Source organism: Sodiomyces alcalophilus (genome assembly GCF_042370955.1).
Source record: "Sodiomyces alcalophilus JCM 7366 unplaced genomic scaffold ACRALscaffold_3, whole genome shotgun sequence".
Classification (NCBI taxonomy): domain Eukaryota; kingdom Fungi; phylum Ascomycota; class Sordariomycetes; order Glomerellales; family Plectosphaerellaceae; genus Sodiomyces; species Sodiomyces alcalophilus.
The window spans coordinates 2137129-2160460 of record NW_027263534.1 but is presented as its reverse complement, the minus strand read 5'-3'; the positions used below and the strand labels follow the sequence as shown (position 1 = coordinate 2160460).

General features: G+C 55.0%; 9 protein-coding genes across 9 annotated transcripts in view; 6 read left to right on the top strand and 3 right to left on the bottom strand.

Moving 5' to 3' along the window:
- Positions 1 to 1839: 1839 nt before the first annotated feature.
- Positions 1840 to 3864, top strand: ACRALDRAFT_1093017 (uncharacterized protein; the record flags this gene model as incomplete). The annotated part of the gene is made up of 11 exons (XM_071019649.1): positions 1840 to 1852; positions 1886 to 1951; positions 2010 to 2049; positions 2110 to 2234; positions 2270 to 2410; positions 2443 to 2502; positions 2541 to 2730; positions 2770 to 2802; positions 2833 to 3027; positions 3067 to 3474; positions 3543 to 3864. The coding sequence occupies 11 exons, from the start codon at positions 1840 to 1842 to the stop codon at positions 3862 to 3864; spliced, it is 1593 nt and encodes a 530-aa protein (XP_070876029.1).
- Positions 3865 to 3966: 102 nt separating this feature from the next.
- On the bottom strand, positions 3967 to 5764 carry ACRALDRAFT_1093016 (uncharacterized protein; the record flags this gene model as incomplete). The annotated part of the gene is made up of 4 exons (XM_071019648.1): positions 5111 to 5764; positions 4281 to 5076; positions 4078 to 4176; positions 3967 to 3981 (listed from the first exon to the last, which is right to left on the bottom strand). The coding sequence occupies exons 1-4, from the start codon at positions 5611 to 5613 to the stop codon at positions 3967 to 3969; spliced, it is 1413 nt and encodes a 470-aa protein (XP_070876028.1). The 5' UTR covers positions 5614 to 5764.
- A 1008-nt stretch (positions 5765 to 6772) lies between these two features.
- Positions 6773 to 7639, top strand: ACRALDRAFT_1069679 (uncharacterized protein; the record flags this gene model as incomplete). Its single annotated transcript, XM_071017690.1, has 1 exon — positions 6773 to 7639. One exon carries the CDS (start codon positions 6773 to 6775, stop codon positions 7637 to 7639), a length of 867 nt encoding a protein of 288 aa, XP_070876027.1.
- Positions 7640 to 7977: 338 nt separating this feature from the next.
- Positions 7978 to 9833, bottom strand: ACRALDRAFT_2041541 (uncharacterized protein; the record flags this gene model as incomplete). Its single annotated transcript, XM_071021157.1, has 2 exons — positions 7978 to 9525; positions 9585 to 9833. The coding sequence occupies 2 exons, from the start codon at positions 9831 to 9833 to the stop codon at positions 7978 to 7980; spliced, it is 1797 nt and encodes a 598-aa protein (XP_070876026.1).
- Positions 9834 to 10372: 539 nt separating this feature from the next.
- Positions 10373 to 11735, top strand: ACRALDRAFT_1056115 (uncharacterized protein; the record flags this gene model as incomplete). The annotated part of the gene is made up of 2 exons (XM_071015868.1): positions 10373 to 10448; positions 10540 to 11735. The coding sequence occupies 2 exons, from the start codon at positions 10373 to 10375 to the stop codon at positions 11733 to 11735; spliced, it is 1272 nt and encodes a 423-aa protein (XP_070876025.1).
- A 175-nt stretch (positions 11736 to 11910) lies between these two features.
- On the bottom strand, positions 11911 to 14163 carry ACRALDRAFT_2026943 (uncharacterized protein; the record flags this gene model as incomplete). Its single annotated transcript, XM_071020430.1, has 6 exons — positions 11911 to 12476; positions 12538 to 12590; positions 12657 to 12992; positions 13069 to 13780; positions 13855 to 13935; positions 14013 to 14163. 6 exons carry the CDS (start codon positions 14161 to 14163, stop codon positions 11911 to 11913), a joined length of 1899 nt encoding a protein of 632 aa, XP_070876024.1.
- A 1092-nt stretch (positions 14164 to 15255) lies between these two features.
- Positions 15256 to 17337, top strand: ACRALDRAFT_1049249 (uncharacterized protein; the record flags this gene model as incomplete). The annotated part of the gene is made up of 2 exons (XM_071015587.1): positions 15256 to 15441; positions 15508 to 17337. 2 exons carry the CDS (start codon positions 15256 to 15258, stop codon positions 17281 to 17283), a joined length of 1962 nt encoding a protein of 653 aa, XP_070876023.1. The 3' UTR covers positions 17284 to 17337.
- Positions 17338 to 19665: 2328 nt separating this feature from the next.
- Positions 19666 to 21105, top strand: ACRALDRAFT_1081029 (uncharacterized protein). Its single transcript, XM_071019099.1, has 2 exons — positions 19666 to 20230; positions 20291 to 21105. Exons 1-2 carry the CDS (start codon positions 19827 to 19829, stop codon positions 20787 to 20789), a joined length of 903 nt encoding a protein of 300 aa, XP_070876022.1. The 5' UTR covers positions 19666 to 19826; the 3' UTR covers positions 20790 to 21105.
- A 1302-nt stretch (positions 21106 to 22407) lies between these two features.
- Positions 22408 to 23332, top strand: part of ACRALDRAFT_2103072 (uncharacterized protein) — a gene marked incomplete at both ends in the record, with an annotated part of 1981 nt that continues 1056 nt past the window's right edge. The window contains one exon of the mRNA XM_071023123.1: positions 22408 to 23198. Within this exon, the coding sequence (XP_070876021.1) occupies positions 22408 to 23198 (791 nt within the window). The remainder of the gene's footprint in view (positions 23199 to 23332) is intronic.

Below are 23332 nucleotides of genomic sequence, written 5' to 3'. Positions count from 1 at the left end.
TATACTAATAACGCCTATACGCTAAAAAGCCCCTATCCTTTTATTAAAAGCTCGAATAAAAAAATCATTTACTCGCACCCTTATTATCGGCTAAAGTATTAGCCGCCTTAGTCGTAGTTTCTATTAGCTTCTTTATTTAAGCCTTAATTACCTTTTAAACGGTATTAGTTAATACCGACCCTAGTTTATTTCTAGATACTTTATCGGAGCTTTTATCGCCCTTAATAAGAGCTTTATTTAGAATAAGTTCCAGGCTTAGTTTATTAAAAAATTCCTTGAATTTATTAAGTAAAATTAATTAAAACTTAATAGTCTTTTTAAGCTTATCTTCGAACTACTAAGGAGTTAGTAAGTAAGAAACGATAGTCGTAAATCTTAGATAAGCACTTATACCCGGAATATCTTAAACCCTTATATTATTCTAACCACCGATAATTTTAATTAAGACATGCACTAATAGGAGGAGGTACGCCGGGCTAAGTATAAGTTAGCGGTCGTAAGTCTTAAAAATAAGAAGAAGGAGTAACTTATATAAGTTTATATATATAACTACCCCTATAATACTTATTATAACGCTTTAATCGTTTAGAGTATATATAGTATTTATTAAATAACTTTTGCTTACTAGATATAACGCCACGTATATATTAAATATAAGGCGGATCGAATATAATTAGGATGTGGTCCTTAGTGCTTACTTTGGCTTTAGCCTTACCCTTATTAACTTTCGCCTTTTTTAAAGGTAAGGGAGAGGCGGTAGCCTCGGACTCGGAGGCGGGGGCGGTAGAGGCACTTAAGGCGGGGGCGGGGGAGGTATCTAACGGACTAGCCTTAGATTTAATTATATTAATAGTTCGCTTATTCTAAACGCTATTAGAGTATAAATGATAGGAAAAGAAAGCTTAACTTATACGAGGAGATCGTCGAATACTATTAGCCGGGCTAGGAGAGGCGGTAGGAGGAGGCGGAGTAGTACGATTACCGGTACTAATAGGGAGAGGGTCCTGTATACCCGATCTAAAATTAGTGCCGAGCTAAGTAATAAGTGCGATGATTAACTAGAAGCTAAGCAGATTACTTACTATAGCGAGCTTTAATAGAAGAGATAATTAACGCTATAGTTAATTAAAGAAGATAGCTTATAAAAGGTTAAAAATCGTTAAAAAAGTGGGTGGAAAACTAACGATTTTAATAAAGGTAAAGGGAAAAAGATTATTATAAATTAAGCGGAAGGAATAGCTTTTTAAGCTAGAAAAATCTGCTATTATAAGCTCCTATAATAGGGAATTAGCCCTATTAACCTATTTATAGAAAATTTCCTTTGTGTTTGAAGCTTTTATTATTATTTAGGAAATATCACGAATATAATTATATAGCGTTTATTAGCTGGATTTACCTCGCCGAGTTTTCGAATAAAGGAAATAAAGTACTCAGAAGTAATTAAAGAGCTACGTAAATAGCACCTTAATTAGGGGGTGTGTTAAACTGAATAAAAGAAAACCCACTATTATTAGGTAATAATAAGTTATGGCCCTATATCGGAAGGATAATTATCCGAAGGGTATATCTTATAATGTATTTAGACCTAGCATATAATTTTCCTTTATATACGTGGAAGATAGGAATACAACGCTTTCACCTCTCTTTTGTTTGCTCGAGATACAGTACGACACCACGCCGTCTTCCACTGCCTTTTCTACCCTTTTTCTGCTGCCTTTTCCACCCCTTTTTTACTACTATTTTTAGCTTTAGAAGCCTTATAATATATAGAGCGCGCTGCCCTGTTCTAGGCAGTGGGAGTGGTATTAGGCGTTAGGGTAATAGGTAAGACTGATGGGTATGTCTATGATCTGTGAATAGCCTCACTTTGGGTGACTACTGACAGGGATTATATCAATTCGATCAATTAGTCATCAATCAATCAACTTCACGATGCCGAAAGTATCAATCAGTCAATTTTATACCCCGGAATTGAGTTAATTGGTCGAATTGCAACGCTGGTTATGCAGCCAAGATTGCCTGCCTACATCCATTCATCGTACTGGACAAGTGCTGCCCAAGTTTATGCGGGAGGGATACCATAATTGTAGCTTAAGCACATGCACCCAGCCGCGCGGTTGGCGCCATTGGACTGTCCGTCTGCCTTGCGACCCTTGTCGAGGCCTGTAGCTACTGGACGATTCGACTTGCAGCTGGTCGATCGAAGGGAGAAGAAGACTGTGGATGCTACATACGTCAGATGTAGGCCTCAATGCATGAAGCTGGTGAGATGCCGCATGGTGCGCATGGAGTCATGGACTCATGGACCTGTTCAAGATGTCTAACACCACAGGCTTCACCGAGAAGTGGAAGAACACCCCAAACGCCCCCGGGCCCGCCATCAGAATATGCACGGGAAACGCGACCATTTGTTTTGCTGCCTATGACTCTCTCGACTTGGAGATCCCTTTACTTCAACAGCTTTAAAATGTATGTCCATTGCCCCTTTCTCAGCACCCATTTGTGTGTGGGCCTACTAGTCATTGTTCGTGCGACATCAGTATTTCACTTTGTCCCGACCTCCATTTGCTCTCATCTCGCATCAAAACTCCCGCCTTGTTCTCAAGACACGCCAGACTATCCAGGCACGGGCTCTCTTTTCCATCAACCCTGCCGGACGAGACACCTGCTCAAGACGGAACTGTGGCATATCTCCATTGGTAAGATGCGCTCAGGGGAGGGCTACTGCGGGTCTCAATTAACTCAACTACTCTGCTGTGTTGCTAACAGGTCGAGGCAGGGTATACCGCATCCCTTGACTATGTGTTCCCAGGGGACTAGTTGCCCATTGAGACAGGGCGTGGACCCGATGTGGGAGGGTGGCGACTCGGACGACTATCCCGATGACCTCGTCGCGCAAACTTATCCCTCGGGGGGCGGCCTCCGGCATATTCACGGACTGGGCGGGGAGACTGTTGATCCACGAGAGCTCTCCCTGTCGAATCACAGCCATCCGAAACTCGATTCCCTTCAAGGGGTGGACACTCAGTGCCATGATAACCAAACCCTGGAGGCCTAGTCTCCCAGCGGTTTTCAGCTGCAGGGGGATTCCGCCTCCTATACCCAGCTCATTGGTTACCGGGATGAGTATCACGACTTGGCAAGGGTTTCGAGTTTGGATCTATCAGTAAATACGCCGGGGAGTTGCAGTACTTTCTCTGCATCATCCATCGCCGGAGAGGATGACCTGAACATGGCAAAGGTTTCAGGCTCCAAAAGGGGTGGGAAGACGGGGGAGGCAACTTCAAGATCCCTTCTAGCTTCTCGTTCGAAGACGAACACGACGTCGACTTCCAAACGGAACAAGGTCCCGGTAAAATGCGACTATATTGATTGTGGGAAGGTCTGTGGGCAGGTCTTTGAGCGACCAACTGAGCTGCAGTACGTCCCGTGTAAGAGACACGGAACCGTCGTGTTTCTCTTGTCCTCCGCTGTGTTGAGAATTATTCTCAACAGCCCTGACCCTCTCTGAGTGCTAACTGCTGACCATATGACAATTACAGCAAGCATCAGAAAAAGCACAATCCCCAAGTCCCTTGCACCAAGGAGGGCTGCGGTGAGAGGTTCATGGGAAAGAAAGAGCGTGATCGCCACATTCGTGTAAACCACCCCGGTCACGCGAATAGCAACCTTCCCCCTGAAGGAGGCACCTGTCCTTGGCCAGACTGCATGTACAAAACCTTCACGCGCGAAGATAACTTCAAGCGACATATGGATGAGAAGCACAAGGGTCTCAACCCGGACCGGACCTTATGGGCTCAGAAGAGACTGGGGAGTTTGAGGTGGGAATGTGCCCAAGAGCCTGGACTTTCTACTTGGAGCTAAGGTCGTGATTCCTTTATCTTTCTTTTGTTTGTTTATCGTCGGACCAGCCTGTCTTTGTTGCTTTGTTCGGTCTGTATGTTGTTGTTTCTGCTTACTATCATGTCAATCTTCTTTGGACTTGGGTGTTTTGTTTCATGAATACCAGGGAGCGAGGACGATCTAAAACTTGGTTTTATATCCTTCTCGCTCCCTGGTATCCATTAGAGAAAATACCTTGGAAGTCGTTCCGTTCTTTACCATGTTATTGTTGGGATCTTGATGGCTGGGGAATACGTCGATAGCTGTGATGATGGAAAACGCTCGCTTCATGTTCTGAATACACGCTGTGATTCCTACCTAGACAAGAGCCACAAGGCTACATACTTCAAGTGACATCTACCCCAGTCGCCATCGCATTAACACCTTCAAGTCCAGACTCCCACTACAGATTGCAAACTTGACGCGGCCCCCTCCTTGTCGCCGTTGCGTCGCAAGGCCTGACGCACGAGATTCAGAGCCGAACTTCCCAGGAAGACAGGAAGCTTGAGTCTCTGGGCCTCGTCTACCGCAGCGCTCAGCCGGGAAGCAAGAGACTGCAAAGACTCGCCACCACTCGACGACGACGCCGCAGCAGCATCGCCACGAAGCGTCCTGATAATCTCGGGCCCCACGGTCGACAGCATCCGGGAACCGCCGGCGGCATTGATGCAGAGCTCAAAAGTCTGGTCCAAGTCCAGGCCGACAAAGTGGGCGAAAGCCAACGTCTCGGCCGCGGAACACAGATGGATACCCCTCAGCAAGTCGACGACGAGGGCCGACTTTTCCTCCTCCGTCTTGGCGGCCCCCTGCACGGGACCGACGCGGCCCACGCCCTCGGTGTACATGCGGATCAAACCGCCGTCGTCATCGGGTCCGTACCCCCTGCCGAGACTGGAAAAGTAGACCTGTTCCGCCGCGGTGGTCATCGGGGTGGGGAACCCGGCGCCCCGCGCCTCGTGGGTGATGATGCTCGTATCCTTCAGGATGATGGTAGTGGCGCTGGCGATGGGCTGGTGGTTCGCGTCGAGGATACGCGGGAGGCGGTTCTCGAACATCCAGCTCCAGCCGTCGGACCGGAGGATCTCGTCGGCGGCCTTGGCGAGGTCGAGACCCAGGTGGGCGGCGAAGCCGAGGGCCTCGCTGGCGGAGAGGATCTGGTTGGCGGCCAGGACCTGGTGGCACATCTTCATGTTGCTGCCGGGCGCCGATGCCGCCGCGCACGATGTACAGCTTGGCCGGGTCGGACATGGCTTGGAGCAGGTCCTTGCCCTTTTCGAGGGCGGCGTCCGAGGCGCCGGCCATGATGGAAAGGGTACCGGCGGCGGCGCGCCCCGCGCCTCCCGAGACGGGACAGTCGACGAGGAGGATGTCGGGCCTGCCCCGGGCGGCGAAGTCCTTCTCCAGCTCCTGGACGTAGGAGCAGGGTACTGTCGAGCAGAGGAGCACGACGGCGCCCTTGGGTAGGGTCTTGATGGCGGCGGATTCCGAGTCGAGGAGGACGGATTGGGCTTGCTGGGCGGTGGCGACCATGCATACGCAGTAGTCCTTGTCGGCGACGGCTTCGGAGGGGGTGGTGGCCGTCTTGCCTCCCACTTGGGCGAACCTCTCGAGGGTCGGTCCGTAGACGTCAAAGCCGGTGACGGGGTAGCCTTCTTTGACGAGGTGGGTGGCCATGCCGAAGCCCATGGCTCCGAGGCCAATGAAGGAGACGTGGGGTTTTTGTTGGGTCATATTGAGCGGCGGTTAGGCGGATGGGAGGTTGAGGTAGGTAAGGAGGGAGAGTATGTGTTGGACGTTGTATAGGTCAACAGTCCAAGATGCGAAATTCGGGAGATATGTTAATTATGGCTAATAATTTGTTAATAAGGACTCGTCGTATTAATTGCTGCAGAAGAAGAAAAGGGGAAACAGGACGAAAAAAAGAAAAGCGCCTCGGTGAATTCCCCATGTCGCGGTCAGGGGATGGATGGCTTTTATCAGGCCGAGCTATCGCTATCGGTCATGTCGATCCCCCTCCCCCACGTTCACTTACCCCAATTACTACCAGCAAAGCCGACGCACCGTTCCTCATAGGTGGATCTTAGGGGCTGGCTTCTTGCACTGTCTGGTCTAGTCCCGGCTAAATAGGGACAGGCGCTTATGGGGAAGGAGTTAGATGGGCTTCGAGTTTTGTCAAGGTCGGCCAAAAGACCGATCTCGGGAGTCGGGGTCGGGAGTCGGGAGTGGAGACTCGGTGCTTTCACCGAACGGTAAGAAGTCCGTTATTCCTGGGAAGAAGGCGCCGTTCCTTCGTGTTCCAGAGTGCCTCGCGAAGAATCGCCATCGAAGTATTTGTCTCTACTCAATGGCCGAGTTTTGTACTGCTGGTGTCCTGCTCTGACCGGTGGATTGCTGGGCTTACCCGGCCAGTCTCGGTGGATTCACCGGCCGGAATCCCGGGATTCGCTACGTATTTCTCTACAGTGCGGGTTATATTTCGGAGACGGTGAGACCCACACCCCGCTTACACCCCGCTTCGCAACCCCGCTGAGGGGTTCCGTGGGGGGTTGACGTAGAGATGCATTATCAGGAATGCCGCGGAGCTTTGGAGGGGGGACTTAAAGATAGAGAGGCATCGGGGGGATTTCCGGCTTTTTTTTTTCTTTTTCCTTTTTCCTTTTCATTTTAAAGGGAATTGTTGTATTTATTTGGATTCCTCCTCTGAATCCCTCCTGTTCATATTAATTCACATCTGTTTTCTTTTAACAGTTTATTATCTTACTAGACATTCCAATAGCCATACTCCAACAGCTCCATCCCTCATATCTCGACCCTCCCGACAAACACATCACCTTCCACTCTCCTCGTCCGCCTCAGTCCATCTCTTCCTCCGCCCTCCAAACCCTTCAAAATGCCTCGGCCACCCCTCTCCCAAAACCGCACCCTCTCCATCCTCAACGCAGCCCGTGATGGGGGCTACGCCGTGGTAGGCGTGTGCTGCTACAACCTCGAGTCCGTCGTCGCCACCGTCCGCGCCGCCGAGAAGAAAAAGTCCCCCGCCGTGGTCCAGCTCTTCCCCTGGGCCATGGAATACGCCGGCGACGCCCTCGTCCTCGCCGCCGCGTCCCTATGCCACAACGCCTCCGTCCCCATCTCGCTCCACCTCGACCACTGCCAGACCCCGGAGCTGGTGCGCCGCGCCGCCGACATCCCCGACGGCTTCGACAGCATCATGTGCGACATGAGCCACTACGACAAGGAGGAGAACCTCGCCCTGACCAAGGAGCTCGTCGCCTACTGCCACGCCCGGGGGATCGCCGGCGAGGCCGAGCCGGGCCGCATCGAGGGCGGCGAGGACGGCGTCGCCAGTACCGCCGACCTCGAGGGCGTCCTGACCACCCCCGAGGAGGCCGAGCTGTTCGTCGCCACCGGCATCGAGATGTTGGCGCCGTCGTTTGGCAACGTCCACGGCGAGTACGGCCCGCGCGGCATTCAGCTGGAGTACGAACGGCTCGAGGCCGTCAACAAGGCCGTTGGCGACAGGGTGCGGCTGGTCCTCCACGGTGCCGACCCCATGACCGAGGAGATCTTCCACCGCTGCATGGACGCCGGCATCACCAAGGTCAACATCAACAAGGGAGTGAACAACGCATACGCCTCGTCGCTGGAGGAGACCCAGGGGAAGCCCATTACCCACGTCATGGAGGCGGGGACCGACAAGATGCAGAAGGCTGTTGAGTGGTACATGGACTGCTTCCGTAGCACGGGCAAGGCGTGAGGATAGGGTGTTGGTAGGCTATAATACAAATGTGGTTCACCTCGCAGTTGTGCAAAATATCCCCGTGATGTGCGTACTTGCGACGGCAATGGTCTCTGATATGGAATTGATCAACTCCTTTCCTCTTGGTATCATCTATCATCCCAGCTCCTTGTTTTCCGTAACCCGACAAACTCTTCGTCCAAGACTAAGAAACATCCATTACCCCTTGTAGATTAAAATGGTCCGTATCGTAGCCATGATCCTGTAGTTCGCCTCGTAGACGACTCCATAAGTATATACACAATAAGTGATTCGTGCTTGTATCAAGTCCTTCGCATGCCAGCACAGCTGTAGTATTACAACTCCAACGGCCCCTTACCATCGCCAAAAACCTTGTCGTGCCACGGCTGACTCCCCTTCTGGCACACGCCGTCCCAGCTGATGGGCTTGAACTCGCGCGACGGCTCAAAAACGCGCACCGCCTTCTCTTCGGCGTCGATCCGGGGCGCAAAGTAGACCGTCTCCTTGCCATCTTTACCTCGCGGCGGGAGCCTGGCCAGCGGCGCCTGTCCTTCCCCGTCGGCGATAGGTACGGGCTTCAATTTCTCGACGATCAAATCCCGCAGGTGCGGGTAGAACCACGTCATGTTCCACCAGTTCTCCAGCCGCCACGGCTTCAGGCCGTTGATGTACGCGTTGTGGTGGACGCCGACGGGGGACAGCCCGAAGAAAAAGTCGGTGTAAAGCGGAACCTCGTCCCACCGCTTCCCTGGCATGGGTCCCTCGCTGTCCCTCAGCTCGGCCGGGATGCCGCGCACGCGCACGCCGTCGGGGACGCCGGCCTTGGCCGACTCGCGCTCCAGGGTTTTCTTGTCCCCAATGACGACGAACTTGCCGTCCTCCTCGGCCGAGCACGTGGGGGGTATGGTGGTGAAGTTGTAGTCGAGGCCGATGCCAAACTCAAACTGCTTCCCGTCGCGAACGGCGGCGTGGGCGATGGCCCGCGTCTCGGGGGCGAGGGCATCCAGGCGGGTCTCGGCGGCGGTCCCGTTCCACGTCTCGGCGAGGCTGCGCATCCACTCGCGCCAGAGCATCTGGTCGCCAATCACCTCGCCGACGAGCGCCTGGTCGCTCCAGAGCTGGCGGCCCCGCATGGCGGTTTGGTCGACCTTCTCCTTGCACCGCTGCAGCGCCTGGCGGAGCGATCCCATGGTGCCCATGATCAGGCCGCTGTTGACGCAGCGGGGCCGCACCCTCCTGTATTTCCTGGCCGGGTCGGAGAAGAAGAAGACGTGGTCGGTGTCGTCGCCGTAAAAATCGTCGGGCAGCGGCGAGTCGGGCCAGTGCGCGTAGTTTGGCTCGGAGCCCGAGTCCCAGCTCGGGTGGCAGTCCTTGGCCGTGGTGATGATGATGGACTGCTGCGGCGGCGGGACGGGAAAGTCGGCGGCCAAGGCTTCCCATTCGCGTCGGTTGCGCTCGTCGGCCTCGCGGTTGAGTTGGTGGTAGCGCTCGATGAGTACGGACGGCGGAAGCTGGAACCAAATGTCGTAGGCGTCCACGAGCAGGATCAGATCGTGTTCGTCGGCGTCTTCGGCGTCGTGTTCGAGCAACGTTTCGATGACGGCGAGGAGGCTCTCGAGTTTGGCGATGTGGCTCCCCGCAAACTGCCAGTCGGGGCGGTTGAACTCTCCCCGCCAGTTCAGGATGGTGGGCATGGGATAACCCAATGCGACGGCGGACATGATGACCTTGCAGAGGTTGACGGCCGGGCCATCGGCGGGCATGACGACGCGTAACCTCCGCTTCCCACCCGGATCTTCTTTGTATGAGGGCACGTGTATGGTGTCGAATAGGTCTTTTGTTACGATATTGCCGGCGACCGAACGGGGTAACGGGTCGTCTGACTGCACGCTATGTGAGCTTTCCTGGGAAATCCGAATAGGAGAAGAGCAGGTTGACATACCATAAAGTAGTATAGTGCTAAGACGAGGACGAATATACATGTAAGACCTAGCATCTTGGTGCAACGGGCGCTTCTGTAAAGCAGCCTGCTTGATCTTCCGGAAGAAGTTGCCCCTGTCGGGCCGCCATTGTGGGCATCGGGTTCGACGAACATGCTGGTGTTGCGCCTGCTGCTAGAATTGCTGCCGATATCTGATCCCGACCAGTTTGGTAATCGATTTCTCGAAGATGGCGGTCCGTAAGCGGCCATGGCCGCAAATTCCTTCGAACCAAAGGCGGCGGACCTGGACAGACAGCGTCGAGGTGATGGTCGAGGCGATGGGAGGTCGAAGGCGGCGAGTCGCGGACGGGGAGATGGTGATCGTGAGTTGTTCCTCCTAGCATATAATTATGCATAAAGACATGCGCTGAACGAAAGGACTTTCAAAACATGAACATTCGTGTGTGGAAAACGCGATTATGATGCCCCGTCCTGCAGGATGCGGGAGGCACAGGAGAGGATCGTAAGCCAAGGCCCAAGCCGCAAAGTTTAGGGGGTGGAGGGAAAGTTGTGGCTGTGTTGGACTTGGCATGCAGTACCTGTGGCTTGTCGTACCTTTCTGTGGCTTGAGAGGCAGCCCCACCCCCTATTCCAATTTCCATCTCCTTGATGACTAAGCTCCAATAATCTCCACCAGAGCTTCTCCGTCTTCGTCCACTCGACCTCCAACATCACCAACTCACCATTACTCTTCTCCCTCTTTCTATGCCGCCGCCGACTCCGCCATTCTCTGGCGACAAACTCCCATAATGCCCGGCCTCTCCCGGCCACCCGCCGTGCGCTTCCAAGATGAGGTCCGCACCTTCATCGCCTTTGGCCTCGTCGGTTCGTCTCCCTCCACGCCCCTACTACCTCCCAACTCTTCGCAAGTCCAACGTCCAACGCAACGTCCAACATAACTAACACCCGAATCCAGGCACCGTCAACTCCATCCTCCCCCTAATCGTCTTCTCCGCCAACTACCTCATCATCCCCTTCCCGCGACCCGTCGTCACGATACTCGAAATCCTCCCAGCCCTCCTCGTCAAACTCATCCTCCCGCCCCTCCTCCGCCACGTCAACATCCCCTACCGTCTACGCCCCCTCCTCCTCGCCGCCTGCTGGGCTCTCACCCGCGTCGTCACAGCCGCCACCCCGCCCAACGTCCCGCCCCTCCCGCGCATCCTCATGACCATGCTCGCCTCCGCCGCCTCCGCCGCCACCGACGTCTCCTGCCTCGGCCAGCTCCGCCACTACGGCCCCGCAGGCCTAGCAGGCTGGGGCGCCGGCACCGGCTTCAGCGGTCTCCTCTGCGCCCTCCTTCCCCTCGCCGTCACCGTGTGGCAGGGCCGCGAACTCCGCCAGGCCATCGAGCACATCCTCCCCCTGACCGCCGTAATGCTCGTCGCCTTCCTCCTCGTCCTCCCCCGGCCCGCCGTCTACCGCCGCCCGGACGACCTCCTGGCCGAAGATCTCCAAGGCGAGCCGGGTGTCTTCCTCCTCCAGCAGGACCCTCACAATGGAGCCGCCAACGGACATTATTCAGGGAACACCACGGCCGCCGGCGGCAAGCTCGACGCGCTTTCGAAGAACGTCAGACAAAACGTTAACCTCGCTCGGTCGCTCGTGAAACCGTACATGACGCCGCTGTTCGTCGCCTTCGCCGTGCAAGCCATCGTCCACCCGGGTCTATCGCGCGCCCTGGACGCCTCGGTCCTGCCGGATTTCATGCACTATAATACAGCCCACGGTCTCTTCTTCCACGCCGGCAACCTCATCGCCCGTTCTTCCGTGCTCTTTTTCCGCTTCCGCCGCCCGCGGTCTCTGCTGACCCCCCTCCTCGTCCTTCTCGCCTCCGTCCTCATCAACGCCTACTTTCTCATTTCTTCCTACGCCATCTTCGTCATGGCCTTCGTCGTCGGCTTCCTCGTCGGTGCTGTCTACGTCAACATCTTCGCCCGCATTTTGGAGGACGACACGTATGACCCTGACACGCGGGAGTTTAGTCTCGGCGCAGCGAGCGCTGGCGAGGCTGCCGGCCTGCTGCTCGGCGGTATCGTAGGAAGTATCTTCGAGGCGGCTCTCTGTAGTTTCCCGGCTGATGGGACAAGGTGGTGTCACAGAGCTAGATAACAAGGGCCAGTCGACGCCGGTCGTTTGCATAGATAGTATAGAGCGCAGCGTTTTCATACGCGTGCCTTTTCGGTTGCGGAAATGGGTAATCATTTCTGGGTATAAATGTATAAATTTACAAAGAACAAATCAAGGCCTTTTCGCCTTTTTTGCAAATAATATACCCTAATTAACTTCACCTCCGGACTTCCCTGCGATCCCTCGGCATGGGTGCCTCCAGCTCGTGCACAACGTGTGCTTCTAGCTCCATTCGCGAATCGCTGTGGAGCTCTCTGGGCGACACATACGGGTTCGCGGCAGACCTCGTCGTGTCGTCGCGCCTCGAAGGCTCCTGTCTCGGGTGTCCGCTGGGAGGATTGGTGGGTCCGTACATATCAACGGGCGTGGACGTGATCGAGTTGGGCCGGTACGCCGGACGGGGCATTTCGTGGTAGCGGGGAAGCGACTGGGTGCCGAGCGAGGGTGACGACATCATCCCGGACGGTTTCCCCCTTTCCGCTGGAGGCGGGAGGCTAGAGGCCAAGCCACCCTCTCGGCGACGTTGCGTACGTCGCCGACGGTACCAGATGAGCACTACAGCAGTGGCCACCAAGATTACGCCGGCGACAACACCGCCAGTGATGCCACCGACCAGTGTGCTGTTGGGACCGGGGGCACCGCTGTTACCACCCGACTGGTCGTTCCCGCCAGCGTTATCATCGCCGCCGCCGCTATCTCCGCCGTCCTCCTCTGCAGTGTCACCTACACTCGATGTTAGCCGTTTGTCTGAACGGTAGGATCAATGCTTCGAGACCCGACATACCCAAAAACATAGCCCGCACTTCAGGGCTCGACCACGCGACGGAGTCCTGGTGCCTACGCAAAGATTAGCGAATAACCCTCTTAATGCTGCTGATAAAATCACCCGCCTACCAGACTCACCCGTCACTGTACCACTGCCGCACCACGGCCGGCGACTGGTATCTCTCTGCCCCAGCGTCATAATGGTCCTTCCACTGCAATTGGCTGATGTCAAACACACCAAGGCCGTTCTCCCAGGGGTCCTGGTCCTCATACTTGTCGACCTCGTTAGATATTCCTTCGTTCATGCCTCCGATCGATATCATCTGCCTGTTACCGGCCAAGACACAAGCATGGTCTGCACGGGGATTGAAGGCGGCATAGTCTGCCCGAAACCATTGGAACCCAGGTAATGTAAGGATGTAGAGTTCGTCATATGCCGTGGAGAGGCGGCTATTCACGCCGCCGTATACAAATCTGCCATCTTGTCAGTTCAAACTGTCTCCCGTAGTTTTCTGTAGGCCTGTTCTGCGTACGGGGGAGTACATCGTACATCTCTGTTGTGCCCTCTGGACTCTTGGCCGACACAGCACAGAATCGGCTTCGCCTCGAGGGCGATGAGCCCCTCGTCTCTTGCGAGAACCACTTCTTGGTTGATGGGTCGTAGAAGGTGATGTTGTCGAAGGAAAGAAAATGCTCGGGCGGGTCTCGGTAAAGGTCCAGTCCGCCCATCTCTCCACTGAGGAACATGACCAAGCCGTCGTCGGAGTGTTCTGGAAGACAAAGCGCGCTGCCTCGATAGTAGGTTCCTAGGGAGTTGAATGCTGCGGCCGATTCGTTTGTCCACCGCCCCGTGTCCATATCAAAGGTCACCAAACCTGGCGTCGGTATCTTTGCCGGGCTCTCGATGGTGAAATCGGTGCGGTTGCTGGTGTACCCGCCGAGGATGAACGCCTTGTTGCCGCAGGCGACGGAACCGCCACCCACAGTTCGTTTGATCTCCCTAAAGTCCTCGCTGTCGGCCGGTTCCGAGACGTGCCACTCACCACCACCAAAGTCATCGGGTTCGAATTTCCATAGGTGTAGGCTGGTGTCGTTCACTTGTCCGGTTGTCGCCTCCCCGCCCCACGCGTACAGCCCGTTTCCTGTGTCATTGGCAAAGAAGTATTGAAAATTGTTCCGCGGCGCCTCTTTGTCCATGGTCCAGTACCGCACAGTTCGATTCGTCCACGAGTTGGTGACGGGAATCGCCAACATCTCAGAGGCTAGAGGGGCGTCAACCGGGAATCAGCTGCATGACGACCAGCAGGATCGTTATGGGCAACGGGAAACCACATACCCACTTGTTTCTCATACTTGCCATCCTCCACCAGAATCAAAGCTCCTCCATCGACATACATGTAGTCGCCAGCGACCACGGCTACGATGTTCGCAAGTCAGTATAAAACCGACGTGCCCAGCATATCAGAATACACAAACTGACGCCCGCAGACTTACCAGAAACACCAGATAATCTCGAAAGGTCACGAATATCCAACCTGTCTTGTCGTTTTGACTTTTGTCCTTGCTCGCCCATCGAGCTTGGTGCGGCTCGACCAGCACACAGGGCAAGCCAGGCAAAGAGCGTCGGCACCACTGATGGCTTCATGTTTCACAGGGCGAGCGTGCGAAGGAAAAGGAAAATGGGATGCGCCTCAGAGATGCGTTGGGGGAAGAGACAAAAGAATTAGATAACTCGACCTGTTCCGTCAGCCATCGGATTGGCGCGGACCCGGACGATAATTTTGGCCCCCAATTCTGCAGGCGCAGGCAGATGGAAGCTGAAAGGTTACGGTGAACCATGTCGATGTTTCGGCTTGTCCGGGGGGCCGGGACCATCCGGACGGAGATCATGGCAGCCCAGGGCGATTCCATCGGCAATAGGGGCTACGCCAAGGACGAGGCAACGTCGGATTACATGACAGCCTGCTTGGAACAGAAAACGTCAAGGCCAGTCTAGGCTATGTCAAGATGATAACCGCTACTTCTTAGCCGTCACGTCATGCGTCGATATGAGACGCGAAATCCGAGAAGCGTGTACACGCCGAGGTCGGGCCGACGATGGCGCGCAGCTTTGTTTCAATTTCAGCTCGACAGTCATTGGCAGGACAAAGTCGAACAGGGAACCATGGGCACGAATATCCAGAGAAGCACTCGATGGATCAAGGGAATCCGGGGATGGTCGAATCTGGTTACCGAAATGGAGCTGCCGTCATCGTATTCGACGAGACATCGACTCAAGGAAGCAGTGCAATATAAAAGAACGACGATCAACAGGCTCGTGGCGCAGCGACCGTATTCGTGTAACTCCTTTCCAGGAGGTTGGAGTGTATGGTTGCAGATTTCTTGCTTCTCCGTGAGACGATGGAGGTCGGTAAGATGGTGGGGTGGAGAACGCGCCTGAAATAAGTGGAGCGACTCGATTACGTACACAAGTACGTTGTAGTGTACTTCGTTAGTACGGACCGCGCGCTAATTTATCACGTGACTTCGCGTGGTATTCCCGCAGGTCCAGTCGCGTCTCATCCACCAAGTGGGGGATTCATCCTACAACCTAACCATCTCTGTCCTCTCTACTCACGGAACAACGACCATTCAGAGGCATGGTCTCGAATTGAACATTCGATGGCACCTTCGCACCACTCTCGCGGACCGACATGCATACTCGTCTGTACCCAGTAGTGGCGCTTCCTCCCTGGCCATGACAGCACCGACCCAGCCGCCCGAGACACCGGGTGCTCGCACAGAGGAGCCGCCCGAGACTGGCCGCGAGGATCCGACCCAGACTCCGAAAGCGGCTTCCGAGCATGACACGTTGAAGTATCACCTCCTGGGCCCGTCTCTCACCAAGGCCGGCCAAGACTCGGTGGATCAGAAAAAGGTCCGTGTTTGAAGCGTCGGCTAGTCGTCAACTACCTAGTTCGCACACGCATACTAATCTAACTGCATCCAGGTATCCGAAACCATATTCAACGCCTCCAAGGGATCCAAATTCTTCAACCGGGAAGAGGCCAAGGACAGAATTCTGACCCAGAAGATCGACCAAATCCTTCAGAAAAAACGTCATCTCGATACCCTCGATCTGTCCCGTGAGCTCCGTCACGCCGACAATCTCGTCGCCCAGCTCGAACTCAGCCGAGACCTGAGTCAATGCATAGTCCACGTCGACTGCGACGCCTTCTACGCGGCCGTCGAGCAGCTCGACCGCCCGGAACTCAAGGACCTACCGTTCGCCGTGGGCGGCGGCGTCCTCACCACCTGCAACTACGTAGCCCGCAAGTACGGCTGCCGCAGCGGCATGGCCAGCTTCGTCGCCAAGAAGCTGTGCCCCGACCTCGTCCTGCTCAAGCTCAACTTTGACAAGTACAACGCCAAGGCCCAGGAGGTGCGCCAGGTCCTCGCCGGGTACGACCCCCGGTTCGAGAGCGCCAGCATCGACGAGGCGTATCTCAACATCACGCAGTACTGCGCCGAAAACGATATGCAGCCCGAAGACGCCGTGCAGCAGATGCGCCGCGAGATCCACGAGAAGACCCGCATCACCGTCTCGGCCGGCATCGCTGCCAACGCGAAGCTCGCCAAGATTTGCTCCAACATGAACAAGCCCAACGGCCAGTTCCTGTTGCCCAACAACCGGGCCGCCATCATGAAGTTCATGGCCAGCCTGCCGCCCCGCAAGGTCAACGGCGTCGGCCGGGTACTGGAGCGCCAACTCAGCGAGATTGGCATCAAGACGTGCGGCGACATCTACCAGTACCGCCAATACCTGAGTCCGCTCTTGGGGGAGAAGGCCTATGAGTTTTTGATACACTGCTACCTCGGCCTGGGCCGCACCCGGATCCAGCCGGCCGAGGAGTACGAGCGCAAGAGCGTAGGCACAGAGAGCACGTTCCAGGACATGTCGGACCCGGTTAAGCTCCGGGAGAAACTGCGATGGACGGCCGAGGAGCTTGAGAAGGACATGAAAAAGGCGGAATGCAAAGGCCGGACACTCGTCCTCAAAGTCAAGCTTCATACTTTTGAGGTATACACGCGGCAAGTCGTGGTACCCAAGGCGATATGCACGGCGGACGATCTCTACACCTACTCTCTCCCCATCCTGGCCAAGCTGGAGCAGGAGATGGCAGGGATGAAACTGAGGCTGATGGGGTTGCGGGTCACGCAGTTGGAGAGCACGAAAAAGCCCGATACCATGGCGTTCTTCGGCTTCCGACCACGCAAAACGACGGCCGATGCCAGCTCGGCTACGGCGCCGGATCCCGAGAGCGCCAAACGCGACAATGGTGTGTGGGAACAGTGGCCCGAAGAAGAGATGTACCAGCTCGATGACGAACTGCAAGCGCAGGCGGACGCGGCGGTGCAGGCGGCACAGCAGGAGGGAGATGCGGCCATCACCCCCCGTGGATCAGACTCGCGTCGCAGGCACGGAAAGGAGATCGTCCCCAACCCCAGCCCCTGTAAACCCGATACTAAAGTGGAAGAGGAGACGTGGTGGGACTGTCCGATTTGCAATCGGCCTCAAACGCCCGACGAGAGACGGTTTAACGACCACATCGACCTCTGTCTATCGAGACAGACGATCCGGGATGTGGTACACGAAGAGGTGCCGTCGAGAGCGCCCGCGTTGGGAACGCCGGAGACTACTAGGAAGTCGAAGTTTGGAAGTGAGAAGAAACGTGGCAGACCACCGACCGTGGATCCACGGCAGAAGAAGTTGTGTTTTGGATGAAGGAATGCTAGCTCCTTGAGCCTTTGGATATGTATATGACGAACGAGGTTGATGAATGATACCCCATGCCCCTAACTTTTTTTCATTCTTGCGATTTTTCCGCCATACCATCCGGAATCTTCTGCACGGCCAATGATCCAAGCCATGTCCTCAAGATGGCCGGCGGAACGGAGAGGATGAACAGTGAAAGACCTCGGCAACAGAATAGCGTCGTGTTCGCTGCACAAGATTTAGGCGGTGATGCCCAGCGATCCCTGTTGGTGCGGTTGAGAAGCATTCAAGCTCGGGGAAGACAATCACGTCCATGTCCAATTGTCCAACATTGGAGGGCTCACATGTCCATAGGGGAATTTCCAGGATCACCATGGTCCTTCTACGTCTTCCCATCATTGAGCATAATTTCTGCGCACGGAGAATTGTGTGTGTGCTAGTACGGCGTTGAGAAACAGGACAGAAGACAAGTGCATGAGAAATCTCTTTCCCAGTTCCACACAACAGTATGTACTGGTCCGTGACAAGCGGCGCTCCATCTCGAATAAGAGATTCCGACAGACTAGTCCCCTCGGAGGCAGCGAAGGGGCCGACTGGGTCCTTGCTAATAAACCATCCTGACCGAGTCGCGACAGAACAACCAAAGGGAAGGGGGGAAAAAAACATAATTTGTCAGCGCTAATCAGGTACCAAGTGGACAAGATGCGCAGTAGACGCGCTGTGAAGGGCTCAAGTCGACGAGTCGTCGTCGGAGATGGCCATGTTCATAAAGGAACCCCACGCTGGTGGATATGGCAGCGTGGGATGGTTTTGAGCCGCCGGACGAAGGGGAGGCGGCAGAAGTCGAGAAGGACGGGCAGGAAGCCGCAGAGGGTTTAGCTGCCGAGAAGGAAAGGGTTTTAAGAAGGCGGAATGAGATTCCGCCGCATCCACGGCACGTAGATCTTGGTGGTTTCTCTCTTGGCGTTGATGAGCGGTGGAGAGGTGGACGAAGGAAAAGAAAAGAAGAAAAAAAAAAGGAATAAATCGAAGCTGGAGAGTGGAGTCTACGTAAATTCACACTCATGTATGTACACTACCGTAGAACTGGTCTCAACTACCGGTACCTACCAATGGGGTCTTGGCATTCAATCATATGGTGGTTAGTCAGCAGCCCGTCCTGACGGTTTCCCCGTACTCACCGAGGCCACGGACCACTTCGCCTGAGTCGCCCGACTCGGCCTTCCCGACGGACCCGGGCTAAGACCGCTAGTTGCCCGGTTCCTCCAATACAACTCGTAGGCCACCTGCCGAGTCGTTATGCCGGGTAGTCATGTCGAATCCAGATCGCCGGAGATAAAACAAGCATCGGTACGTACCACACGTTGTTCATGAATCCTCCCAATAGGCGGCAAGATCGGCGCCTTCCGTCAGTGGCTGAGGCTGGCTTCTCATGGCCACTGACGGCCCATTGACGTGTACGTTGTCGTGTAACGACTGTTGTTCGTTCGTTTGAGTGCCGGCGCTATGTACGAATATTTCGACAACAAAGCGCATCTTTTGCTCTGAGAAGACCACATTTAGTGTACACTATTCGTAAATGTTAATTTCTTCGTCACGACCAGTAAATTTTATTCTCCTCATGAATTTTGGCCAATTGGCCGAGATTAGACTAGGGAAAAAAAAAAAAAAAAAAAGACGAAATACCAAGGACAACACCACAGTGGCACAGTCCACAGTCCACGACGGAATCATCCCGCTCCTCTGCCTCAACTTTCGAAGAAGCGCGTTTATCATCCGATGCTAAGAATAAAACTCAATTGGCCCCTTGGCATACCGCCGAGCCGCCGCCTAGAACACGTCTCCCACATTGCGGGGAAACAAAACGGCTTCTATTTTTTCTTATATCCTTCTCATTCCCTTGGCTCCTTAGACCTCAGATGTCTTTGTCACGTAACTTTTTCCTCCCCCATCGCCCTGCCTCAAGGGCCAGTTTCACATCCCGGACATCCGCTGACGGTTTACACTCTCCTCCGGTACTACGACCATGATTCGCTGCAGTGGACAACATCCCATGGGCCTAAACAACCGCCCCTGTGCTAAGTGGGCTTTTCGGCGGGCCCAGTGGCGACCATCTCTTTTGCACGGCGCTGGCTTGGCTTGGCTAAGCATCATGTCAACCCAAGCTCATCGTCATATGCTTCGTTTCCATTTCATCCGCCCCCTTTACCCCGTAATTTTGGAGCAGGGCGGGTGGTTGCTAACCCCGGAACTAAAAGAAAAACGTCTGATCTCGTCTACGGCGCGTCTAACGTTTATTTCGTCTTAAACTAATAAATCGTCCATCTGCTTTCTCCGGATCATATCTGAATCTCATCTTGTCCCTGAGTACCCTCTCCTCTCCTCTCATCTCTTCTCTTCATTCCTTATAAGAGTTCCTTCCACTATCCTGTTCCTGGAACTAGTCAGATCGTTCCATCTCACCAACACCTTCCAATCCTCCCCCTCCGTCTCTCGACCAACACCCTTCTGCGACTCGACAGACGGAATAGAGTTAGAGCACAGGTGGGAAAATGGAAACCACATCCAGCACAACAAACACATACACAGGCGGTTCCTCGTCGCCGGTAACAACAGATAAAGAATACAACGGCCACAGAGACTACCACCCCCGCCACAGCCATCATGACAGCATCGACCACCATCACAGCGGCCGCTCGTCCGACGTCCACGGGTACAACCAGACGCTGCCATCCGTGTCTGCGGCCTTTGGCGGCGCCCTCCAACCCGGCCTATGGAGGCCCTACGAGCACCGCAAGTTCGCCAACCCGGCGCCCCTCGGCCTCAGCGCCTTTGCCCTGACCACTTTCGTCCTGTCCTGCGCCAACTTGCACGCCAGGAACGTGACAGAACCTCACATTGTCGTTCCCCTCGCCTTTGCGTACGGCGGTGTGGTCCAGCTTCTCGCCGGCATGTGGTAAGTGTTCTAGACCTGATACCCATACCATCACATTCAGGTTGGCTAACTACGTCCCAGGGAAATGGCAGTAGGCAACACCTTTGGCGCGACAGCCCTCTCCTCCTACGGCGGCTTCTGGATAGCCTACGCCCTCCTCCTGACACCGACATGGGGCATCCTCTCCCCCGACGGCCCGTACGCATACGACTACGCGGCGCACTACTCGGCCATCGGCTTCTTCCTGACGGGCTGGTTCATCTTCACCTCGGTGCTAGTCCTCTGCACGCTCCGGTCCACCGTGGCCTTCCTCTTCCTCTTCTGCACCCTGGACCTCTGCTTCCTCTTCCTCGCCTGCGAAAACTACGCCCTGGCCGAAGGAAGCCTCGGCATCGCCCGCAACCTGCAGATCGCCGGCGGCACCTTTGGCATGCTGGCTGCCTTTGCCGCGTGGTATAACGCCCTGGCTGGTCTGCAGGACGACAGCAACAGCTTCTTCCGCGTGCCGGTCATTCATCTTCCTTGGTCGGAGCAGGGTAAAGAGATTCGGAGAGAGAAGAGCCGTACTGATGCTGTGTGAAGCGGGTTGCCGGCGTTTTACGGTTTTACGGTTTTACGGTTTTACGGTTTTTCGGCTTTTTTATTCTATCATGACTATTCGGGACTCACAAAGGGAACATTTCCAGCTATCATTTTCTATTCAGCATTGTAGGGCCTATACACTTGGACCCTGGGTGGGATATTGGATATCCTAGATATATAGGAGCGGCGTTTGTGATTTGCAACACATGTGTTGGGCCCGGAGATCGGGCGCCAGAGACAACAAAGATCAGCGTGTTTAGACGCTTTCGAGCACCAATGGGCGCTTCTTGAGGATCTCGCCCTTACCATACCCGTTAATGGTGACGGTGCTTTGGTCAGCACTACCTGGTGTGCTTCGTACGACTTGAGAGAGATTGGTTGTAGGCTTGGCCCCGTGACAATCGCGCCTCGGCCGAATGACGTCATTTGTTCGCCGCACAATGTCTGTGCTAAACATGGTCCAAGTACCGTTCAAAGACCTGACGCCTCGAATATCTGTACGAAAGTATAGCATGATGATGCACCGAAGCAGCTTTACCTCGGTGATGTTACTAAACCCCGGGTTGGTTTACGGCCGGTCTGCATTAACCCACCCGTTTAAGCAGCGCGCTCTTACTTGAGAAGAACGTGTGCTTTCAATGAAAGTCACGATTCTGCTATTGCTGTGCCTATCGCCATCAGACCCCAGTTCTACACCCAAGAAGCTGAAGCTGATACCAGAAGTGGACGTACGAAGTAGATGCTGGATGGATTCGAGAGAGCGGAACAATTCTGGTAGAAGTGGGGCCGACTCGGAGTCGGAGTCGGCCATGTCAGCCCCACTCCACGGCAGGTGAGGGGCCGGTTCCGTGGACATCGGCGTCATCGGGTGAAGCCCAAACCATGTGGACAATTATTTCGTGGTAGCCCAGGCCTAGACCTCTGGGCCATACGAAGTCACGAATTCTATATAAATTCATTCACGAAGACCGGACCTTCCTTGCTGTTATTTCATTAATGATTATATTACATGACACGGTAAACAACTAAACATTGCTGTCGATTATTGGGCAAGTCAAAATGGCACGGGAGCCTCTCGTTGCACACAGCTCGGGGTGTTCAAAAAGAGGCCTTGCATACATACATATTACAGCTGACAGCACATATGATCCGTAAAATGGAATATCTTTTCCTGGATCGTTTGTCATAGTGCAGGCAATAGATCCCAGAACTTGCTAGAGTAGAAGCATGAACCCGTTTGCGGTTGAAGTCACATGCTTATTAAGCATCCACGCTGTACCGAGTCACTATTGCGCAGCCCAAATCGGATTACTAATCGACAGATAACGTCGTAATGCCCATGTCACTCTACTCGTACTTAGTACTCCGCCCATATCATACGATGAATTGAACTTGTCTGGCGTCATGTGAGCAGGAAATCGAACCCATTAATTAGTTAGCTTTACCATCTTGCAACATCTCCCATTGTCCTCCCCAAACCTCTGTTCTCCATCACACTCGTGGTCATGTTCAATGGAATCCATCGCCTCTGCAACTCTCTCCTCTACATCAACGCCCTAAAGACCGTCTTCCAGTACCCGTCCACCGCATTCCGGTCCATAACCACCACAGCCACCATGGCCACCGCTCCCCCCGATGCGTCCCGCCCCGTAATCATAGTCGGCTCAGGCCTCGCAGGGCTCGCAGCAGCCCACGAAGCCGCCAAAGCAGGCGCGACAGTACACATGCTCGAGCGGGGCCCGAAACCAGGCGGAAACAGCATCAAGGCCTCCTCCGGCATCAACGGCGCCGGCACCCAGTTCCAGCGGGCCAGCGGCATCCTCAACGACACCAGCGACCTGTTCCGCAACGACACCATCCGATCCGCCGGGTTCCGGTTCCAGACCCGGAAAGAAGCCGCAACCGGCAACGACATCGACCGCGAATCCCTCGTCGACACGCTGACCAAAAGTTCCGCCTCGGCCATCCACTGGCTCGCCGACGAGATCGGCGTCGACCTCACCGTCGTCGCCGCCCTCGGAGGCCACTCCGTCGCACGCACCCACCGCGGCGCGGGGAAAACCCCGCCCGGCGCCGCCATCGTGACGGGCCTGCTGCAGAAACTCGAGCAGCGCCCAGAGTTCAAACTGCACACGTCGGCCCGCGTCACGCAGATCCACGTCGACGGGGAGGGGAGGGTACGCGGCGTGCGCTATGTGCAGAAGAGCGAAGGCGGGCGAGAAGGGCAGCAACCGCGGCGGGAGAACCAAGAAGAGGAGCCAAAAGAAGAACAAGTCGACCTGTATGGCCCCGTCATCTTCACGGCGGGTGGGTTCGCAGGCGACGCGCACGGTCAGTTGGCGCGATACCGTCCGGACCTGGCAGGCTTGCCGTCGACAAACGAGGCGCGGCCCGGTCCGCACGGGCTGTTGGCGGACACCAGCAGCAGCAGCAGCAGCATGGCCGGGGTAGGAGCGGAATTAATCGACATGGACAGCGTGCAAGTCCACCCGACGGGGTTCGTGGACCCAAGCGACGCGAATTCGCCCTACAAGATCCTCG

Bases quoted from the DNA above. Each gene is read 5' to 3' on its own strand.
- ACRALDRAFT_1081029 (XM_071019099.1), top strand. From the start codon at position 19,827: ATGGAAACCACATCCAGCACAACAAACACATACACAGGCGGTTCCTCG. The intron at 20,231-20,290 runs GTAAGTGTTCTA...ACTACGTCCCAG, and splicing joins CAGCTTCTCGCCGGCATGTG to GGAAATGGCAGTAGGCAACA.